This window comes from Panulirus ornatus, chromosome 9 (assembly GCF_036320965.1).
Source record: "Panulirus ornatus isolate Po-2019 chromosome 9, ASM3632096v1, whole genome shotgun sequence".
In the NCBI taxonomy this organism is placed as follows: domain Eukaryota; kingdom Metazoa; phylum Arthropoda; class Malacostraca; order Decapoda; family Palinuridae; genus Panulirus; species Panulirus ornatus.
Genome location: NC_092232.1, coordinates 22,952,289 through 22,974,927, shown reverse-complemented (window position 1 = coordinate 22,974,927; position 22,639 = coordinate 22,952,289). Strand labels below are relative to the sequence as shown.

The following is a 22,639-nucleotide window of genomic DNA, read 5'->3' as shown; positions in this document are numbered from 1 at the left end:
CGAAACGCGAAAAGTTCCCACGTGCACTTTCGTGTGATAATCACATCATCAGGGGAGAGGCAAGAGAGAAATATAACAGTCAGTTGATATACATTGAAGAGACGAAGCTAGGACGCCATTTGGTAAACATGTGGCGTCCTAGCTTCGTCTCTTCGATGTATATTAACTGACTTATATCTCTCTCTTGTCTCCCCTGATGTGATTATTACACGAAAGTGCACTTGGGAACTTTTCGTGTTTCATTTTCCCCGTGGACTCGGGAATATCTTGATCAATCGCAAATTTGTGATCTTTTCCAATATATATATATATATATATATATATATATATATATATATATATATATATATATATATATATATATATATATATATATATATATATATATATATATGCAGACTTAACCATGTGGTAACATCACTTATGAATAACTTATGCAATAACTAATATAATAAAATATCTACACACGTGAAGATATGTATCATCCACGACTTTATTCATGACATTATTCATGACAATATCTTCATTATATACATTCTCCTGGTGAGTCCACTCGATGCAGATGTGTGTATTTAGGGTTCACTCGCCAAGGAACTGGCTTTGAGAATTTCTTTAGGTAAATGGGGTGGGGGGGGATGGGCATGAGGCAGGTGGATGAGTGGAACTGTGGTTGACTGTAAGGGAACCATCGAGAGAGAGAGAGAGAGAGAGAGAGAGAGAGAGAGAGAGAGAGAGAGAGAGAGAGAGAGAGAGAGAGAGAGAGAGAGAGGTATTGGAAGTGGCTTCAAGTACAGACTATAATCCCTCCCTTTAAGAGCAAAAGAAACGGAGAAGCCATGTGATATGGTCGACTCGTTCATCATCAGCAGACACGATACGTAGCATGAATGATACAGTGCGGTACACTGGCACAGCCAAGTCATGTACCAGAGTCCCACAGGAACTACACAGACGCACACACACATGGTGCACGGCCTCTCTGTGAGCCAGAGTCGCTATTTTTCCAATGACCATTTCAACAGAAGGAACGCATGATCTGTTGACCTGGACACCAAGGAAGATCACTGTTGTCCTGAATTGACACTGCTAAGGAGGATGGCACTGTCATCATCACTGTTCTCCCGTTTTTTCTGTGTCTTTCCCCGTTCGTTTTTCTCTGTTGCTCCGTCAACAGTAGCACCGCTAGCGTTGGGGGATTATATCTTAACAGAACCAGGAGTCACAAACTAGGGTAGCGACGTCGTCACATCGTCACTGCGTCACATGAGCACCGTCACATCACCAGCGTAACACAGTAGCATCCACAGTTGGGGTTCGGGTTCTAGATAGGTGACAGTAACAGCGTCACGCCCCATGGGATGACAGCAGGCGCGTGAACACCATCCACGGCGTCACACCGGCGTCGTCGACAAGCCAGGAGCGTCACGCCGTCACACCACCATGAGGGACAGCACTGTGACGCCTAGCAGTAACAACAGAGACATCTGTGGTGACGAACCTGGCCGAGGGGTAGAAGGGAACGCATGTTTTACTGATCATTCGTAGGGGAAAAAAATATTAGCATAAGAAGAGATCTAACTACATCTCTAGACTCGAAGTTACCTAATTCTTTTATACTACTAAGGGGCAGTTACCTTATTCCTCTGTACTTCTTATGGACGTAATTACCTTATTCCTTAGCACTGCTTATGGACGTAATTACCTTATTCCTCTGTACTTCTTATGGACGTAATTACCTTATTCCTTAGTACTCCTTATGGTCGTAATTACCTTATTCCCTAGTACTCCTTATGGTCCTAATTACCTTATTCCTTAGTACTCCTTATGGTCGTAATTACCTTATTCCTTAGCACTGCTTATGGACGTAATTACCTTATTCCTTAGTACTGCTTATGGACGTAATTACCTTATTCCTTAGTACTCCTTATGGTCGTAATTACCTTATTCCCCTAGTACTCCTTATGGTCCTAATTACCTTATTCCTTAGTACTCCTTATGGTCGTAATTACCTTATTCCTTAGTACTCCTTATGGACGTAATTACCTTATTCCTTTGTCATCCGTGTGGACGTAACCATCTTATTCCTTTGTATTCGTAAGGAACGTCATTACCTAATTTCTCTTCACTCTTAAGGTGACACAAATACATTACAAACACAGTCGTGTCGTTGCCGAAGCTCGCTGACGTGAGAACATTTATGAAAAAAAAAATAGGTAAAGTAGTTTGCTATCAATATAATCTAGCCAGATCCTGGAAACTCACACATTGTGGGTTGTAGAGACTACAATCATGGTAATCACATTCGTTGTTTGGTCATGATGAATTACCCGCAGTAAGGTAGTGTGATTAATATGATTCGTACGGTCAAATTTATTTTGATATTCCATCATGCAGTTGCATTAAAACGCGCGCCCGCGCACACACACACACACACACACACACACACACAACGCATCGACCTACAGCAGCTAATCGTCAACACTTAAGCCATACCAACGGATGCAAAAGCTAGTTCACAGCCACCAAGCTACAGCTATTAAACTAAATAACGAGGTTATAAAACTCTGACGTGGTAGGTAATGTCAGAGTTCCTTTAATTTTGAGCATTAGGAGAGCGATCGTTTGTCGAATTCATCGTCATGTTTCTGATCAACACGGACCAGAAACTGATGAATCTGCAAACGCCACCTGAGGTTGAGGATCGCCAGGAGAAACTTACAGCTGGATGGGATAAATGACGACATTACCACGAAATGTTGGCCACTGGGGATAGGCACTACAAGATCCTCTCTCTCTCTCTCTCTCTCTCTCGCTATTTGTCTACCATACTTTCTATCCTGTCTTCCCTCTCATATCTTCTCTCTCCTCGTTTCTTAATCCTCCATTCCCAAAATTTTCTTTTGTACTTGTCCTCTATGACTCTATTTGCTTTCCCTCTTTATTCATCTCGCTGACTCGCCTACTTCCTTTTCTTATTTCACAATCTATATTTTTTTTCCATCTTCCTCTTCGCTCTAGAACTTCTCTTCCTCATGTTCCATCTTTCATAGTTCTCTCTCTCTCTCATTCCTCCTCCCTCCCTTTTTCTCGTCTTTCTCCTCTCATTCTCTCGTCAGTCCTCTCCCTCCTCTTTATCCCCTGCCTCCTCCTCTCCCTCATCTTCTCTCGCTGTCTCTCCTCCTCATCCTCTCTGTTGACGCCTTCCTGCTGAGCCTCTTTTGACGCCTCCATCAGGGTTTGGGTGTCATCAGCAGCACCATAATACGACAGCAGACGCCATAAACAGGGCTCTGGTCTTCTGACGGCATCTTTATAGGTTGATATACAACTTGAGGCTAATTTAAGGAGTGGATACCCGGAGGAGACATCGGCGATCTCGAGAACATCGAGGATGGGGTGGATATTACGAGGACTGGAGGATATTACGTGTTCCTCCTCCTCCTCCTGATGGGGGGATGGTGCTTTGTTGAAGTCCATGGCTACTGCCTGCGACGTTTAGGGTCATGGCTACCCATGAGGTCCACATGTTAGAGGCTTCCACAGCCATGGCTGTCTATGATGTCCGCAGCCATGGTTGCCTGTGAGGTTCGCAGCCATGGTTGCCTATCAGGTCCATAACCATGGCTGTCTAAGAGATCCACAGCCTTATACTTGAAATTCATAAAGTGTAAGGGAGATTTACCTTCTTATATCGCATTTCACTTACCACTGTTGGTATCCAATCATTAGTGAACGAGAAAATATTTAAATGTAAAAGCTAAACTGAAGCCATCGTGGTGAGGTGTAAATAAAGTAAAATGTGGAGGCTTCACATCCCTTATTGTTGATTTTGATTCGATGTTTTAGGGCCAATAAACCAGTCCCCCTCCCACACCGTTCACTGTGTGCCTTACGCACTACAAAGAGAGGGTTGGTTGGTGGGGATATCGTCGTAATGGTGTGGGTGAGGAACCCCGACAAAGAAAGTGTTGGGAGAAACGATTGGTAGAATGGAAAGGTGTCGGTGTCACACACTACTTTTACAGTGGCTTCATTTTGATAGCTATGTATCACTGAAATCCTTTCACAAAAAATTAACAGGTTTCAGATGATGAAAAGGAGTTGTGATTATTGATTGATGGCAGTCCCCGTGCTGGAGACCCTGCGTCTCCAGATTTTGAAGGTAAATTTCACCAGTGGCTAGACTCCAAATCTAACCACAGTGTTCGCAGTAGTCATCTGTAATAAAAGTTTTTCCACCATCTTTGGGGATTTGTCGTCACCAGGTGTGAGTGTTTTTAAGACGCGACTGAAGACGCCTGCAGGCGACTTGACCTTACGGCTTGCTTACCCTTACCTGACGTAAAGAGCTGCTCTGAGCGTGCCTCGATGGGTGTACGCAGGACCGTCAGAAGGTTTCGTTAAAAGCAGAGCGAATCTCTCGGAAAACGTAAGGAAAATAATAGTGAAAAGTCTAACTTCTGCCTGTGGTCTTGCAGCGTAAGAATATGATTCTGGAAGTGTCTCTAACTATCCCTGAGCAAGTTAACACACGCAATTAATATCTTGGTAAAGTACCTTCATGCTTGACTGATGGACAGTGGCTAGATGTCTCTCTCACATGCATCTGTAAGTGTGACGGGGAACTATTGGAAAACAACCAGAATTATCGCGTTTTGTGTGAAGCGTTGTAGTTGGTTGGATTTCTTGCCTGACATGAGAATTAAAGGGACAAACGGGAAGGTGGCAAAACAGAGGGTAGAGAGGACGATCAACGACCAGGAGACACAGCAAACACCTGCCTGAAGAGAGCCAGCCGAACCCAGCTGGTTGTGGGTGGTCGGCGTGGATGAGGGTGAGGTTGGCTGTCTTGTGGTAGATGGTGGAGAGCCGGACGTCGCATCCCAACGTCAGGGCCCCACGCCTGAACGACGACGCCGTCACCATCGTCTCCAGCTCCTGAAGGTGAGGACACGAAGGTGGTTAATGGTTGGATGAGTGAGGCGAAATTTTGAAGCAACACCACTGTCGTCAGTAAGCTCCTGTAGTGTTTGGCGTTGCTGACTATGAATCACTCGCCTACCTATCCGGGTTCAAGTCTTGAGCTGGATATAGGTTTTGTGTCAGCTACCGTATAAAGTGAGGGACATTTGATAGAATGGAAGGGTCTTGTGTGCAGAGATACTGTGAACAGGGTTGATAGTCTAGACGAATCATCATAATATCTAAAGTAATAAAATTTAAGAAAGACATGCACAAGTTACCATATAAGTTGGGTATATCTTGCCTCAAGCTAGGGTATATATATATATATATATATATATATATACACGTCTGTTTAACGTTAGTGAAGCAGCCTTGATTAGGGCGTTCACTAACCCGTATCGTCTCGGCTAACATTAAGTGTAAAGTCAACGATACACTGACGCGATGGTCTTGAACTGAAGATATGGATGAGTGATCTAAGAGGCTGTATGTCCCTGGTCCTCCCACCCACACCTACCCTTCCATACCACTGGGAAGGGAGTTAATGATGAGAGATGAACTGATAGAAAGGGTTTTCGAAATCTCGCCACATCCAGCAACCGCTATCTGACCCCTTATGTATGTTCTGGATTCCAGCCTCACTTCCCAGTTTCCAGGACTGCTTGTCCTCGTCTCCTAACACGGTAATGACCTTTGGTTATGATGACGTAGCCTTGACCTCATCCATAAGGACCGAGCCAGATGTAACGGCGACACGCCCAAGGGTCGTAAGATCGTACTCGAGGGTCGTATCATCGGGGTCACGGTCGCACCGTCGACTTCATGGGTCGTACCGTCGTGCTCAAGGGTCGTATCGTCGTGTTCATACGTTGAATGATTTATGGTTGATTGGGCCGCAGACGAGTCCTGGAGCCACACTATGTGGTCCAGTTGGCTGCACATACTGTGGTGTGGCTACACATGTGGTGTGGCTAGACATTCTGTGCTCTGGCTACACATGCTGTGGTCTGGCTAGACATACTTTGTTCTGGCTACGCATGTTATGTTCTGGCGAGACATGCTGTGGTCTGGCTATATATATATATATATATATATATATATATATATATATATATATATATATATATATATATATATATATATATATTCTTGTTGGATATACCACAATCCGAGTACACGTACCATTATCTGGCAGTATATACCTTGCCCTAATCACCATCATCAAGGCAGTCTGTCTTATTCTCAGTTATACGAGAGTTCTTAATTACATGTCACAGTGAATCGCTGGGAAGGACCGTCATTTATCACCAAAGTTGATGAGAATTGTCCTCCTGTTGCAGAACTGTTGCCTCGGTGCTAAATGAGAAGATTTCCCAAACGTAGAACTGAGTGCGAGTCAAGATTCAGGGGCGAACCTTAGTGTCTAGAATGCCAGTAAAGTTGAAATTCGTCTGTGACTAATTTCTGAACGCCAGTCAAGATGTGAATAAAGTCTCAGAACCTCGTACGTCAGTTGTATATCTCGTTCATTTTAAAACCTCTTTCTTCATCTTCAGTCGATTTATGTTTATATTGGATCTTATGTTTAACCTTCTTGAAACTCGGTGATTCTAAATTCATGATTTCTAAAGTGCTGTAAATATGATGCGCGTAGTGGTGATCTATCAGGCAGACGGCGCAGTGCGTTTATCAATGAACTTCGTTATTTTCCTCCACTGCGACGGTCTTGTGTGTATGAGGAAGTGATGGGAGTCACCCATTCCAACCAGATTCTATTCTCCTTCACCTAACTATCCTCCCACCTCCCTCTACTTCCTCGAAGCCTTCAAAACATCACACACGCGCACACAATGCTAGGAAGACTTTTGTATCGGAACATTTCACCGATGTCAACAGATGATTATCCCATTCGTCACGTTGCTATCTCTGTCCAGGTCACATTTTTACCTCGTTTTCGTTATACTTTTTTTCTTCTTATCCCCACTTTCCTTGTCTGTTTTCCCTGATACTTTGACACCCTCTGCCTCCTATTTCTTTCCTGCCTCTTCTTTACATTTCTCCGTTGAGGTAATGGTTCCTCCCCATCACTCACCGAGACCTGGATATGGCGACCTCGTCGGTCCTCCTGCAGGGAGCGGTGGATGGGTGTGTCGGGAGACACGCTCAGGGAGTTGAAACTCCAGGTAATGTCGGCTGGCGGGTCGGACTGGCCCACCAAGCAGCGCGCCCTCAGCATGTCCCCAGGCTTGACCTTTGACCCCTGGACCACGCCCATGGTCTGCAGCACGCCCGTACGCTCCACCACGCCCGTCATCTCCGGTCCCCAGTGAGGAACATCTGGAAAAAGAAAATAGTTTTCTAAGGACAGGGAAAGCAAAGCGGTTGATAAGAGTTAGGATGCAAATTAGACTTAAACGCAAGTCAACTGTTGCTGTAAATTGTCAGGGACTGCTCAGGCGTGTGTGAGCGTGTGGTGGAGACGGTGGTGAGGGGATGAGGTGGTATACGTACAACAGGTCAGGTGATCATGAGATGTTGGAATGGTGGGGAGGTGATATGAGAAGGTTGATATTATTTGAGTAGATAATGAGTCGATGGTTGGATGATGTACAGGAAGTTGATCTGATGGTAGTGAGTAGATGATGAACCGATAGATAGGTGTTGTAAAAAGGGTTGATGACCTGATGGTAGAGTACGTGATGAATCGATGGGTAGGTGAGTTAGGAAGGTTGATGACCTGTTAATTATCACACAGTTGATTGTTATTATTGAAGGTCGGGTCGACAACACTGTCAAGTATTCCTACACATGCTCCCAGATATGCTCTAAATCATATATATATATATATATATATATATATATATATATATATATATATATATATATATAATCATGTGTAGCATATCTAGTTTTGTTGGAGTATGCTGAGATTGGTCGTAGAGTGGATGTTGGGCTGAAACATTTTCTCTCTCTCTCTCTCTCCGTCTGTCTACGTCGTCCACGACGCACTCACCGACCACAGTCATGTTGACGGCGTGGTCGTCCGTCTCGAAGTATGGTTTGTCGCCCATGACCTCACAACGGAAGGTGCCGGAGGTGGCTCGCGTCACGCCCGTCAGCCTCACCATGGGCCCCGAGCTGCCTACCTCCTGCAGGAAGACCACACCACTATGTCAGTACTACTGCAGAAGACGCTGAAAGTGACATTATAAACCAGGACAATGTTGCTTCTGAATAACATTACTTTGTGATAATGATGAAATACTATTAAGAATTTTGATAATGATACTTTTAGTTATTGGTGTAATAAGAAAATGGTTAACAGTGTATTGGTTAAATGCAGCCAAGATTTGGATATATACAGAGAGGAGATTTACAGTAAATTCTCTGGGGCTGTAACTAGAGGATGGGTAGTGTCAGACATACACTCCTCACACAAACATGATAGGCTGTTTAAAACGTCCATAGAGGTTGGAATGTGGCTGCTCTTGTTGCGGCCTTTACAAAAACCTGGTTGAGTTTGATGTGGTGGTGGTGCTGAACTGCAACCCAGGGGCCGAGGGCTCCTTTGATGGCAGGAGGTGATGGTTGGGAGGCGAGTGCGACAGTCTCCCACTCGAAATGTTGCAAGCGATTCGTGTCATGGCGAGAGAGAGAGAGAGAGAGAGAGAGAGAGAGAGAGAGAGAGAGAGAGAGAGAGAGAGAGAGAGAGACGGGTGGGGGAAGAGAGGAAGGGAGAGAGAGAGAGCTGGGACCACCAGTCTTTTTTAAGCACTTCATGACAGATGGTGTAGGAGGGACTAAGGGTGATCTTTGCGTGCTCATCTCCTCATCCCTCCCAGCTGTCCCCGTTGTGTGGTGAGTGGGGAGGTAGACCAGAGAGGGAAACCGCAGGGGAGCTCGGGAAGAATGACATCGGTGGAGATGGTCCTGTGTCCAAGTGTGATGCCAAGCGACTGGTGAAGTATAGCTGAACTGTTCGTGACCCTTAGGGGAATGTGTGCTGGTGGCTCTGGCAATGACCCTCTGCCTGCCGATCACTTCCGTTGTTGCTTGCGAGTGTTTGTGTATTTCATGTAGATCTCTCGTCTCGTAGATAACACCGGGTGGAATAAGGGTTGACGTGGGGGAAGAGAGAGGGATCACCACGCTGACACTTGGCTGCTGCAGAGTAGACGGGCGCGTCTTGTTCCTGTGAAGGCTGAGGACGTGGTGGTGGTGTGGGTGTGTCTCGGTGGGTTTGTGTTTGTGGGTGTGTATGAGCTGGGCAAAGGATACACACGCATTAAAGAAACTCTGCCACATTAAAACGTATGTGCAGCATTAGGTACACAGGGAAGAATGGAACATACTCACATGAACATGTATGTACAGCTGAAGGAACCCAGGAAGGAAGGAACATACTCACATGAACGTGTATGTGCGGCAGAAGAAGCCTAGGAAGGAAGGAACATGCTCACATGAACGTGTATGTACCGCAGAAGGAACCCAGGAAGGAAAAAACATACTCGCATGAACGTGTATGTACGGCAGAAGGAACCCAGGGGAGTGAGGAACATACTCACGTCGATGTGTATGTGAGGGAGCTGGTAGACCCGGACGGGCGGGTCCCTCTTGGGGATGTACTCGTAGAACTGGTTGACGCCCCGGTACCACTTGACCGAGTAGAGCGGGTCGGGTCGGTCGTGTGTGTGTTCGTAGTTACACACCAGCTGCACCGCCGACCCAGACACCACCACCGGCGGCACCAGCACCCCAGACACCCGCAGACCCCAACAGCCTGTAGGAGGACACCACGAACTGTCGGTCAGCTGAGCTGTAGATCACAAGGGACAGTCAGCTTAGCTGTAGGGGGACACCATGAACTGTCGGTCAGCTGAGCTGTAGGAGATCACAAGGGACAGTCAGCTTAGCTGTATGGGAAGACTAAGGACAGTCAGCTTAACTGTACGGGAACGCAAGGAACAGTCAACTTCTTAGCTATGGGACACCATGAATAGTCAGCTTAGCTGTAAGTGGACTATACAAATAGTCCGCTTAGCTATAAGGGAATACCAGTCATCCTCCCATCTTGGATGGTCCACCGGGGACAGTCAGGTCGTCATTTAAAAGGACAACAGGGCCAGTAAGCCAGGGCCGAACTCGCCCCCTCCAGGGCCGGACTTACTCATGCAGGTCAGGTTCACCCATGCGGTGCGGAGTGATGCATCCCTGGAGACTAAAATCAATCATGGAGGCCAAACGTACCCTTGCGGGCCAGGCTTATATTTACAGACCAAACTTTCTCCCAAGGAGATAGGCTCACCCATACAGGCTTCACTCATACTTGGAAGCTACACTCGCTCACCCATGCAGGTTACTCACCCTTCGCCACGAGTCCCAGGAACAGGAGGAGTCGCAGGGCCACAGCCGCCGCCTGATCCAGCCTCATCCTGCGACAATAGGAGGGTACCTTTTTAAGGCACCGTCCACGCCTCCGTCAGCACGTAATCCTCGCCTCCTGCTGACGCAGTAGTGAGGCACCACTTCCTCCGTCAGCACGCCTTTCTCTTCCTGCTGACTCAGTAGTGAGGCACCACCGCCTTCGTCAACACGCCTTCCTCACCACCTGCTGACCCAGTAGTGAGGCCCCACCTCCCACGCCTCCGTCTGGATGCCCCCTCCTCTCACCTCCTGCTGATCCAAAAAGAGAGGCACCACCTCCGCCCAAGCCTCCGTCTGGGTGCTTCCCCCACTTCCTGCTGGGAAGAGGGTAGAAGTGAATTAACTTTGAGCTTTTTCAGACCTTTTTATGAAAAGGATCAATCGACAACAAGCCCCCCTGGCTGACGTGGGTGCTCCAGCTTTCTAAGACTTATTTTTGCGAAGGACCGGGATTGAAGTGTGATCTCGTAGGAATCTCGAATTTCTTTGTTTTTTTTTCCAGCTGGTGTGAAACACGTATTCGATCACGGGAAGACAAATCTCATACAGAAATATGAGTGATATATGACTACTTCAGATATATCTAAATCTAAGGTAAGCTTTTGATACCACATCATAGATTTGATATAACTAAAGTTATGGCGAGGAAACGAAGATTCAATCGAGATATTAAAATAACTCTATTTTCACCTCCGCTGGCAGGAGATGGGGTGAGTGTTCCACCCTAACCCTGAATATTGAAAATACGTTTATCAAGTTCAACACAAACTCTGAGTTCAGCAGTTCATACTTGTTGTAAGTTAAAGGAAATTTCACATAATGCTAACATTGTTGTAGACAGGCGTGAATTTACTTAATTACTTATCAATATATGGGGTCGGAATGAAATTTCGTGTTTTTCGTCTGAATATGAGACAGTGTCGTGTCTGGTTCGAAACAAGAGGTGCTGGTTGAGGCCTCGGTCACAGGTCTAGAGGTGGTTCTAGGTGCTAGAACCAGAGACGTTGATTTATAGGTCGAGCAGCGTTCCATGACCTGAATGGACCTACGTGATACTTTTTATCAGGTCTTCATCGAAGGCAGATGATATAGGTTCGAACCATCGCACTTACAGTCGCCGAGTGCATCATCTTAATCTCTCTTGTTTTATTTCATACATTAAGTATCGTAGAATATTTGAAAATTGTCTTACAGGTGAAGATTTTAAGGGTCATTTGACCCTCTGTCATTGCACGAACATATACCTCAAACAGAACTAACCACCAGAACAAACACGCCTACTAACTTTTTAGGAAAAATTTCCAGACCTATCGTAAATTACACTTTTTTTTTAACTTTTTTTTTTTTAATTAGAACTGTAACTACACGTTGCTGTGCATACTCTCATTAAAAATTTAACCCCGACAATTAAAATTCCTGTTTTGGTTACCCATCACATTAAATTTTTGTAATTAATAAGCTAGTTGTTCCCCCCGCCACGGTCCTGTTTTTTAGTGTCGGTATATATATATATATATATATATATATATATATATATATATATATATATATATATATATATCCCTGGGGATAGGGGAGAAAGAATACTTCCCACGTATTCCCTGCGTGTCGTAGAAGGCGACTAAAAGGGAAGGGAGCGGGGGGCTGGAAATCCTCCCCTCTCGTTTTTTTTTTTTTTTTTTTTTTTTAATTTTCCAAAAGAAGGAACAGAGAAGGGGGCCAGGTGAGAATATTCCCTGAAAGGCCCAGTCCTCTGTTCTTAACGCTACCTCGCTATCGCGGGAAATGGCGAATAGTATAAAAAAAAAAAAAAAAAATATATATATATATATATATATATATATATATATATATATAACAATACGTATAAAATAGTGCGTGTGTGGGGTTTCGTTGCTTTACATATGACGGCTAGAGAATGGATATGGGTGAATGAGGCCTTTTCATTTGTTCCTAGCGCTACCTCGCTGATATGGGAAACTGTGAATATATATATATATATATATATATATATATATATAATACTTTTCTGCCAGGTCCATCGGGAGGGACCAAAGGCCATAGTGTGATCATGTTACGTGTATGATTATATAGGAAGAGTGCAGGGCAATGAGATGGAGCAGCTTGTGGCGAAATGATATGCGAGGGGCGACGTGGTGTCATTGGGCTGAACAAGGACATGTGAATTGATCTAGAAAAAAGACAAAAAAATCTGTGTGGCTTGGCTGAGGGTAGGATGTTTTGGTTTAGGTAAATCATATACGACAGCGAGCTAGAGAGTGGATGTGAACAAATGATACCTTTCTACGCTTGTCCCTGGCGTTACCTCGCCACACGGAAAACTGCGAAAAATATGATATATATATTTATTCACAGTTTCTCGTGTAGCGCCAGAAATAGATGAAGAACGGCCGCATTTGATTTCCCCAGGATGTTATTCCAGAAGAGTCTGTTCCACAAGATTTTGTTCTATAAATTTTTGCCTTTCCGATATTTGGTGTTTCAAAATGTTCCTCCAAGCTTTTTATTCCTCGCAGAATTTCGTCCATTTGGATTTTGTTTCCTAGAACTTTGATCCAAAAGGCTTTTGTTCCTCAGGATTTTGTTCCACAAAATTTCCTCGTAAAGTTATCCATTTCAAAAGGTTTTATCCCAAAACGTTTGCTTCCACGCGATCTTGTTCCACAGAACTTTGCTCTGCTAGACCTTTTGTTCCCAAAGGCTTCTGTTGGACGAAGTTTTCTCAATTTTTCTCAAGACTGAGTTTTGTTTCGCAAGACTGTACTACACATCTCTGTCCATCAATGATGAGTCAAACGGCTGCCTGCCATTGCCTCGCATGAAGGTAAGAGATGCATAAATAGTTCCTGAACACGAAAACACCAAATTGTCGTCTGAGATGTTCAGTGACGTTAAGGCAAGGGGCAGACTATGCATCGTGTTACATGTTTGTTAACTCAGACATAAAACACTGTAGAAGTTATTAACAACATCATTGACTTGGTTAATAACGAATCTGATCCTTCCAGCCATCGTCCTGTTGCTCTGTCTTCGTCTGTCCACCGACACTTCGAGTCGTTTCCTAAATCCCATTTTCGAAAACTTCTTCTGGATCACAGTCTTCTCTCTCATCGTCTGTATGGCTTTCCCAAGGTGAGGTCCACCTTTAATATCCTTTCCAATCTTACTAATGTTCAGCCATTCTCTCTGAGAGACTTTGGGAAATCCTGTGGTGGAGTCCTTGATATATCGAAAGGTTTAGAGAGGAAGTGGCATCGGGGTTTGATTGGTAAGCTCTCTTGGCTTTCCTCCCTCGCTCTGTTATCTCGCGTCTACCTTCCTTTCTCGCAGATTTATCTTCGTGATTTGGATGGATCATCATCTCTATTAACATCGGCGTTCCTCAGGGTTCTTTCCAGTCTACGCTCTTGTACCATTTTATTACCAATTTTCCAACAAGTTGGTTCTCTTTCTCTTCTATAGGTATTACTTCATCTTCTGCTACTGTGGACTGGCTGCCTGTGTGCCTCCCGTCATTGGCGAGACCACGCTAAACTCGGCAAGTTAACGCATTACACTATTAGCATGTAACCGTTAGCATAAATATGAGTGTTAACTGTTATGATGACTGTTTTCTCCCCCTACACCGCTGAGTTTTGGAACGCTTTACCTTCTCGTATCTTCCCTAAGCAGCTGTTATGTGCCGTTTATACCATGTCACTCATAGATCTACGTATGTAGAGGGGGACATCATGTATACGATCAGAGCTTTCCCGTCGACAACCGATTTTCAGATTATCTATGGTGATGACAAGAGATTAATAAGGTCATCCTTATATGTCCCGCATGAGATCATCAGTTTACCTTCACCCATGGCAGGGTGAGGACGGCGCACTACACCGTCAAGTCTAGATGAAATCGAGCGGTATTTGCTCCGTTGAGAAGAGGAATCTAGCGATCCAGATGATACCACTGTAGCGGTCAGAGATATGTGAGCAATACGCTCCGACCAGGAACATTTATGCTTCTGCAAGGGTAAGCTGAGGCCTATTTCCCTTGCTTCTGTGTTGCTTGCTTATTCTTATATAATATTCATTTGACAAGAGAGAAACTGTTTTTCCTTCTCCTTGAAAAACAATTTCCATTTTCCAGAAGCACCAAGAAATTTTTTGTGGCCGCTTTTAGGGGATAAAAGGCAAATGGTTTCCACCCAAACCCTCCAAAACACGTATATAAATTTTTCATTTCTCAACCCTTCTGTTCTTTTAGCCATTTTCTTCCTAGGTCTGATCCAAGGCCAGGCCTTCTAAGGAATTTTTTGTCAGCTTTAGATAACTAAAAAGGGGAAATTCCTCATTCGTAAATATTTTATCTCAAGAATTTCCCCAGTGTGTACCAATGGCATTATCACCTCCGATGTAACAAGTGTCAATGTATACATTTTTGATTCTGGGGTCCTGTGTAGCCATCATGTAGATGCTCATAGGGTCAGTCTCGGCCATTTCAAGTTGTAATGTTTGGTTATTATTTGAAGAGGAAAAACGCCTCTGGTATAGAGACCCTTCCTTCACCAGGACACAGAGAATGGATGGACCAGGTCTGGTTTATAGTTGCAAGACCAAGTAGTACTACTACTGCTAATAATGATAATAGTAAAATGATAATGATTATAATAATGATGAAAACTGATTATGATTATAGTACTAATGATCATATAAATAACAATCATAATGATAATTCATGAATGGTAATATCAATAAAGATAATCATAATAATGACAGTGGCAAAAATATCAGTCACGGTAATGATCCATATAATAATGGAAATAATTTTCAATATAAATTCTGCAGAGAATTATATACGTGTGTATATTTTTCCCCCTGACCACGAACATATCGGGGCGGGTTATGAATGTTGAAGGGAGAATCATATACACCCTGATTAAGGGTCGACTGATAACTACACCATGAATTATGTTGACCCTGGATGGCATAGCTCCCGTGTGTGTGTGTGTGTGTGTGTGGCAAGGCAAATGAACAGTTTCGTGTAAGTGAAGTATTGATCAATGATTGATTTACATTCTTTCATACAAATCAAAGTCAGAAGGTAAGTTTCGCAAGACAAGGTCTGAAAAAACATGGAAAATCGAATACACAGTGAATACTTTGAATTTCATGACAGTTAAGAGAAAACCCGTCTTTTCTCTGAGTCACGAAATTATAGCTTAAAACAAATACGATATTGTTAATATCTGATCATCAGAAAATTATATTCGCTTACAGATTTCTAATAATCCCGCCCATTCTTCTTTTTACTCCGAGACAAAGAAAACGACTTTCAGTATTATACGTACAGTATTTTCATAAAATCCGGATGTAACGGAAGACTTTAGTATTCCTTGCGATATGAAATAAACTCTATGTACTCCCAGTATACGTTCGCAACAACCGGCATTCCTGCATGTATATACGACCGTTACAGGATGCGTATCCTTGGAGGGTCGAGGGTTTTATGAGATCTCTGGTATCACTTTTTTCTAACATGTTCTTTTCTCTCTGTCTGCCTGCTTGTTCGTCTGTATATCAGCCATTTGAACTGCTATCTATATTTACCCGAGTTATGCATCTATCTATCTACATAAAACCTTCACTAGCGAGCCTCAAGTCTTCTTTCTCTCGACGACAGAGCTCGAATAGTTGATTCCATATCATGGGTACTGACCTCGGCAGTAGGAGGGGTGAAAGGTCGAGGGACATTGGTGGAAAGTTAATATAGTATGATCTACGGATGTGTGCGTGTTATGTACTTTATTTCATAAGGCTTTCATAACCTCTTCTCTCTTCACCATACCACTCTTCATGACACACTGGCTTCTCATACCTCCCCGACACAAACGCCCTGTATCTGTCACTCTATCGTCAAACACATTCTACATTCCTTCAAGATACTCGCTCCATCTCTTCATCACTTCATCACTACCTGTTACCACTTGCCCACTTCACCGATATTCCTATATATTTTTTCCGCACGTTGTTAGCTTTCTTCCAAAACATCTTATCCGGTTACTGATACTCTCTCACCGCGACCCTCTTTTTCAACCCCTGCACCTTCCTCTTGATCTTCTGCCGCTTTGTCTTGTACATCTCCCAGTAATTTCCATTCCTTCCCTGTAAGTACCGCGCGAACGCCTCTCGTTTATCTTCCACTCTCAATTTTACTTCTTCATCCCACAACTCTCTGCTCTTTGTGATTTGTCCACCTTCTACCTTAACCATGCCACATGTATTTATGGCGCATGCGAGCGCTAGTTCCTTGGGTGTCTGTGTGTGTGGATGTAACAGATAAGAGAGAAGAGACAGGTAGCATGTTTGAGGAAAGAAACTTGGATGTTCTGGCGCTGAGTGAAACAAAGCTTAAGGGTAAAGACGAAAAATTGTTTGGAAATGTCTTAGGAGTAAAGTCGAGGGTTAATGCGATGACAAGAGTTAGGGAAGGAGTTTCACTACCGTTGAAGCAGGAGCTGTAGGAGTGTGTGAAAAAGTGTAAGGAAGTGAGCTTTAGACTGATGTGGGTAAAGATGAAGGGGGGTGGTGAGAGATGATTATAATTGCTTATGCACCTGGTCATGAGGAGTCATGAAAAGCAGGTGTTATGGGAGCAGCTGAGTGAGTGTCAGCAGTTTTGATGCAAGACACGAGGTATTAGTGATGGGTGATTTAAATGCGAAAGTAAGTAATGTGGCAATTGAGGGTATGATTGGAGCTCATAGGGTATTGAATCGGTATTATGAATGGAAATAGTGAACAACTTGTGGAGTTGTTTGCGGAGAAAAGACGAGTGATTGGGAATATCTAACTTTAAAAGAGGGACAGACACAAGTATACGCATGAGAGAGGGTAAGATGGCCAGTGGGTATTATTGGATCATATACTAATTGTTGATAGGCGCACAAGAGAGAGACTTTTGGATGTGAATGTGTTGAGAGGGGCAGCTGCTGGGACGTCTGATCATTCTCTTGCGGACGCTAGGATGAAGATGTGTTGAGGTTTTCGGAAAACAGGAAACATAATGGGTTAGAAGAGTGTGATGAGAGTATGTGGAAATGACTTGCGTAGAAGAGTAGAGGAAAAATAAATGTCAGGAGAGATTGAATCCGAATAACAAAAGGTAAGGATTAACGAAGCTAGGGGGTGTGGGTGAGGAATGGGAGGTATTTAGGGAAGCAGTACTGGTACGTTCGAGAGATGCGTGTGGCATGCGTTAGGTAGGACGTGGGGAGATTAGGAAGAGCGGTGAGTGGCAGAATGACGAAGTAGAGGAGGAGGAGGCATAACTAGCAGCCAATCTTCGGAGTAGACACCGAAGTAATATCTGTAGGAGTGAGGAAAGAGTACCATCAATGAAGTGTATGTAGAACTGGTTACGTAACTAAGTCGGACAACGTGAGCTGCATAGAAGTGAAAAAATGATCTTCGGCATCTGTACGCGCCACCCGTTTTCTTCGACACTTACTTATTTCTGTATTTTTTTTTTTTTTTTTTTTTGAGCCAGAGTACGTGCCGGTTGAGTCGATATAAACCACCATCGGTTTATATATTGAAAAATCTCCTCTTTTTAAACTCGTGAACCTTCTCTTCTCCACCAGCCTCGCGAGAGGAATACATAATGGGAAAGATTTCCTCGAACTGCATCTGAGCACTGGCCAAAGGCTGATAACGGATAATCCGAGACGCTGCTGCCACAGCACGCAGGGAGACGATCAGAGTTTCGGATCGATGGAGTGATGGGCAGTAATAATGCGAGTTTGGATACAAGTTTGAATGGCGGGCCGTGGTGATATCTCGCTTGCCTCGCTGAGATATCCCGGAGTTTTATTACTTGTGGCTTATGGGTCTTCGGATGGAGGGGGTGGGGTGGATTATAGACTGATTGTCGAGAGAGAGAGAGAGAGAGAGAGAGAGAGAGAGAGAGAGAGAGAGAGAGAGAGAGAGAGAGAGAGAGAGGCGTACATACCTACCTACGACTAAAGGCAGGGCTAGCGCGTAGCGCTCACCACAGGAAAGTCGATGGTGCCGTGAGTGACGTATTGTAGTTGAGGCTGTAGGTATGTGTGTGTGTCTGCAGGGAATGGCAGCAGTCGGGGTCAGACAGGAGGAAAAGACAGCAGATGGGGCTAAATGAGCGAACTTGACAGCCACTTAAGAAAGAGAGGATAAGAAAAGGAGAGAATGATCCACACACACACACACAGGGCGACTCAGAGTTAGCGGGACGCCGAAGGAACAGTCACATTCAGCTGTTGCTGTCGCAGCCGCTGGCCAGGTTGTGTGATACAAGAGCAAATGGCGAGATGTCAAACATTTCACTGTGGTTTAGTCTAGCACATGAACCGTATGATAACCCACTATGGCCACTGAAGAGTGCTATTACGCAAGCACACTTTAAACCACGACCAATACAAGTGTCTGAGGAACCACTGTTGTTATACGAGGAAGAACAAATGTTCTTGGTGCGATCTGAACATCGCAGACGTGGGATATGACACTACTCATTACACTTGGGGGTTGTGGCGGGGAAGGCTATGGTGTGTGTGTGTGTGTGTGTCGCTGTACCGTGGCAGTGGTCCCTCCTGGGGGCAGTGATGGAAATCGTAAATGGTTGGATATTGAATCCTGTGCGCCGGAGGCTCTGCCCTCTTTGTCTTTCAGAGTACGATGGTGCGACACTTTAGCACGACTGTACGATCCCTAAGAACGACTGTACGACCCTCTTTGCAAGGGTTATACTTTCAAGTTGAGGGGTCGTACCATCATCCTAAGGGTCGTACCTTCATGCTCAAGGGTCGTACTTCCGTGCTCAAGGGTAGTACCAGGAGGCCACCATACGACTGGGGAAACACCACAATCACATTATCATCTATTTCTTCCTTTACCCGTCTTACGTCAGAGCTGCAATGTCGAGTCTGGGGGTGACGCACTTAGGATATTTTCCGGGCGGAGAATACAAGGAACTCTTGTAACAGTATTACCCCCCCTCGTCTCGCTATTAATTTTTAAAGTGGAGATGCTGTCCCTTAGTCTGCTGTTCAATATTGCCATCGAAGTAGACGTAATGAGAAACTGAAGCCACTTTAGAACCAGCCTGTGGCAGTACCAGGGATTGATAAGAAAAAAGGTTCTTTTTTAATAGTGTGTGTGGAACAAACAGTCACTTCTAGCTGGTGGTGGTTGACATGGCTCTGATGTCACGCGAGGACAGCCGTCTATAGTGACAGTCGTACAATCAGTTCCAATTTATTAATAAGTCTTTTTATTCAAGGAAGATAGATACTTTTTTGTAAAAAGGAATGTTTCATAACAAATTCGACACATTCTCAACTAACACGCATTTCTCTATGGTCAGTCATGCCGTAAGCCTGAGATACATTCAAGGCTGAGGTATTCTACCGTTTTAAACTTGGGAGTTTTAGATGTAAAGTGGTGCAAACACACTAGAGGAAAGACAGTGCAGTGGTACGACACCTAGAAAAAAAAAAAAAAAAGACGCAGGAACCCCTGGACGTATCCTAACCTCCTCGTAACGGGTCAACAAAGACGTAGCATCGGTCCCTCTCGGTGAAGCAAGTAATTAGACGAAGGAAGAACTCCGCCAGGGAGGAAAAATCTTATTCGGAGGCTGAGGAGCGGCTGGGGAAACATCTTGAATAGCGAATGATTTACTTTAATGTTGAATTCTCTCCGAATGGAATTGAGTTTTCCCTATGCGATCGCTTGTGTCTGGCAGACTGCTGAACTCCTCAAAAGATGAGGTGACGCTTTATTACAATCGATATAGATTTCCATTTTCCTCTCTGTATTGTACTTAGGAAATCGACAATTCTTTTTTTTCCCCTTGACGATTCATTCTCTTTGGTATTGACTGGTCCTGGGGCAATTATTTACTCTTTCCTATAGTTTTCGTCGATTCTGGAAACTGGAACAAATTTATGGTGTTTACTGAGCAATATCCAGGCACCATCGTTCTCGGGGCCGCTCGTAAGTCCCTGGAAAATTACGCAACGTACGGATATTTTCCGGATTTTTTTTCCTTTTTTGATCTCGTGCGTATTTCACTTTTTATCATCTATCCGGATTGTTTTTTACGTTGTGTACAACTGTTGTCCCACTAACCAGATGGCTCTTCAGGCAGTGAATGGCAACTGTGTTGTTTTCTAGAAATCCAGATTATTCTTGTAACCCATTGATGGCGAGGTTTTCATTAGCTTCAACAAGGCTGAGGTTTCGGTACATTCTTGTTTTATTGTCTCGTGTGTCCTTCTCTTTCCTGTAGGACGTGGTTATGTAGACGAGGCTCTTGCATGAAAGCTAACATTCAGATTGCCTCCAGCACTTCCAGTAGCGTCGGTTCAACGCGTTAGAAGCCTTGCCAAAGAATTGTGTTTAGGTGCTGTGCGAAGATGTGAGCCTCTCCATCTCCCTCAAAGAAGAAGAAAAAAAGGTCTAGTATGCAAATGCAAATTTTTTTTGGTGATCATTTAGCTTTATTTCTTTCAATGTAAGTCTATGATATATAGAGCTGGTATTGCAAGGGAGGATTAGACCGTAACGAAATGAGTCTTCAGTGACCCTTAACTCTGTTAGTCCGGCCTTTAACCTGACCCATAAGGATCATGTCAAAGTCTAGCACGCCATTGCCAAGGGTAGTAGTACTGGTCGTGCCCAAGAAGGTGAACAGAAGGAGTAACGGAGGGAAGAGTGGACCGGTCGTGGACGGGGTGTCGTAAGTTTTGTAAGGAGAAGGTCAAGTCAGTCAGTCAGTCAGAAAGCGATTGATGTGGTGGATCAGCTGGCACCATGGACGCCACTGATTAGTGGGTCAGCTGGTATCAGAAACATGATTCACAGTGTCGTGTAACACGTCCAGCCGCTGATGTGAGGATAGAGAAGGGGTTCTGATGAAGTGCCTCTACTACGCAGGAGACGATCCCGAGGAAGTATTTCTTCCCAAGGATTTACCCGTCTTGAGGAAGTACTTCCTCTAGGAAGCTGTCAGTCTCGAGAAGGTACATCTAGAGAGGTTCCAATCTTGAGGAAATACTTCCTCCAGGGAGGTATCAGTCCTGAGGAAGTACTTCCTCTAGGGAGGTATCAGGCTTGAGGAAGTACCCTCTCGAGACAGGTGTGTCTCCCTCAGACACACCTGTGTAGGGGACGATGTAGCAGTAATATATCCAGTAAGTCATCTTTGCCCTTGTACTCTCAATTAATTTCTCTCTTCTGCTCTCTATCTCCTTATCTGCATTTGTCACGTTAAGTTCTGTATTTCTTATATATCTTCTACTGTCATTTGTTCCTCTGTTTGCTCTCCTTCACCCATGATTTGAGACTGTATGTCGTGTTTCATCTGTTAAGTACAGCAAAGAAAGGACTCGGTTGTATTTTGCTGTCGTCTTTCCTTTATAGGCCTTTGTATAAGTTTGTTGTTGGTACAGGATGACCAATTACTGGATATATATATATATATATATATATATATATATATATATATATATATATATATATATATATATATATATACATATATGTACATATATATATATATATATATATATATATATATATATATATATATATATATATATATATATATATATATATATATATATATATGTAATTTTTTTTTTTTCAAAGGTTATAATCCCCACAAAAGTCCCTATTTTTGCCAGGGCCGCTGTAAAACACTGAGAAAGAACTAAATAAAACAAGGCCTTTTAAACCAACCATGCAACATGATTTAATTCAAAATCATTTATAAAACAATTCCATCTAATAGGTAAACAAAAGCGATACATTTCAGCCACCTACCTTTAATCACGAAACTTCCTAATGAACCAATTTTATGATCGGGCTTAACCCATTCATGAAAAAAGAAATGATTTGCATATGCGAAGTTCCTCGATACAGACGACTGCATTGATGAACAATTTCAGAAAACTACTAATTTTCAGACATAATCTTGTGGGCCTTATGTGAATTTCAGCAATTTATTGAAACATATAGTGAGTTTATTGTCGTATATATGAAAGTGAATGTAACACCAAACATGTACACAAGATATAGATCTAGATATTTCTTCTAGATGTCTCTGACATTACTAGGTGACCTTGACGTGTGTGTGTGTGTATGTGTGTGTTTCAGAACTGGAGGGAACGAAGGGAACGGGGAGACCAAATTAGAGTTGCAAGGGTGGA

The 22,639-nt window shown here is 43.7% G+C and overlaps 1 protein-coding gene across 3 annotated transcripts in view; it reads right to left on the bottom strand.

Moving 5' to 3' along the window:
• Positions 1 to 234: 234 nt before the first annotated feature.
• The window catches only part of LOC139750272 (uncharacterized), a 33,574-nt gene continuing 11,169 nt past the window's right edge, over positions 235 to 22,639 (bottom strand). The window contains exons 2-7 of one of the 3 annotated variants that reach the window (XM_071664852.1): positions 10,330 to 10,706; positions 9,531 to 9,745; positions 7,979 to 8,114; positions 7,058 to 7,302; positions 4,782 to 4,938; positions 235 to 1,498 (exon numbers count right to left, since the gene is read on the bottom strand). In XM_071664852.1, coding sequence (XP_071520953.1) covers positions 1,431 to 1,498; positions 4,782 to 4,938; positions 7,058 to 7,302; positions 7,979 to 8,114; positions 9,531 to 9,745; positions 10,330 to 10,396 — 888 coding nt within the window. In that variant the 5' untranslated portion in view covers positions 10,397 to 10,706 and the 3' untranslated portion in view covers positions 235 to 1,430. The other 2 variants (XM_071664850.1, XM_071664851.1) reach the window with 2 other exon arrangements.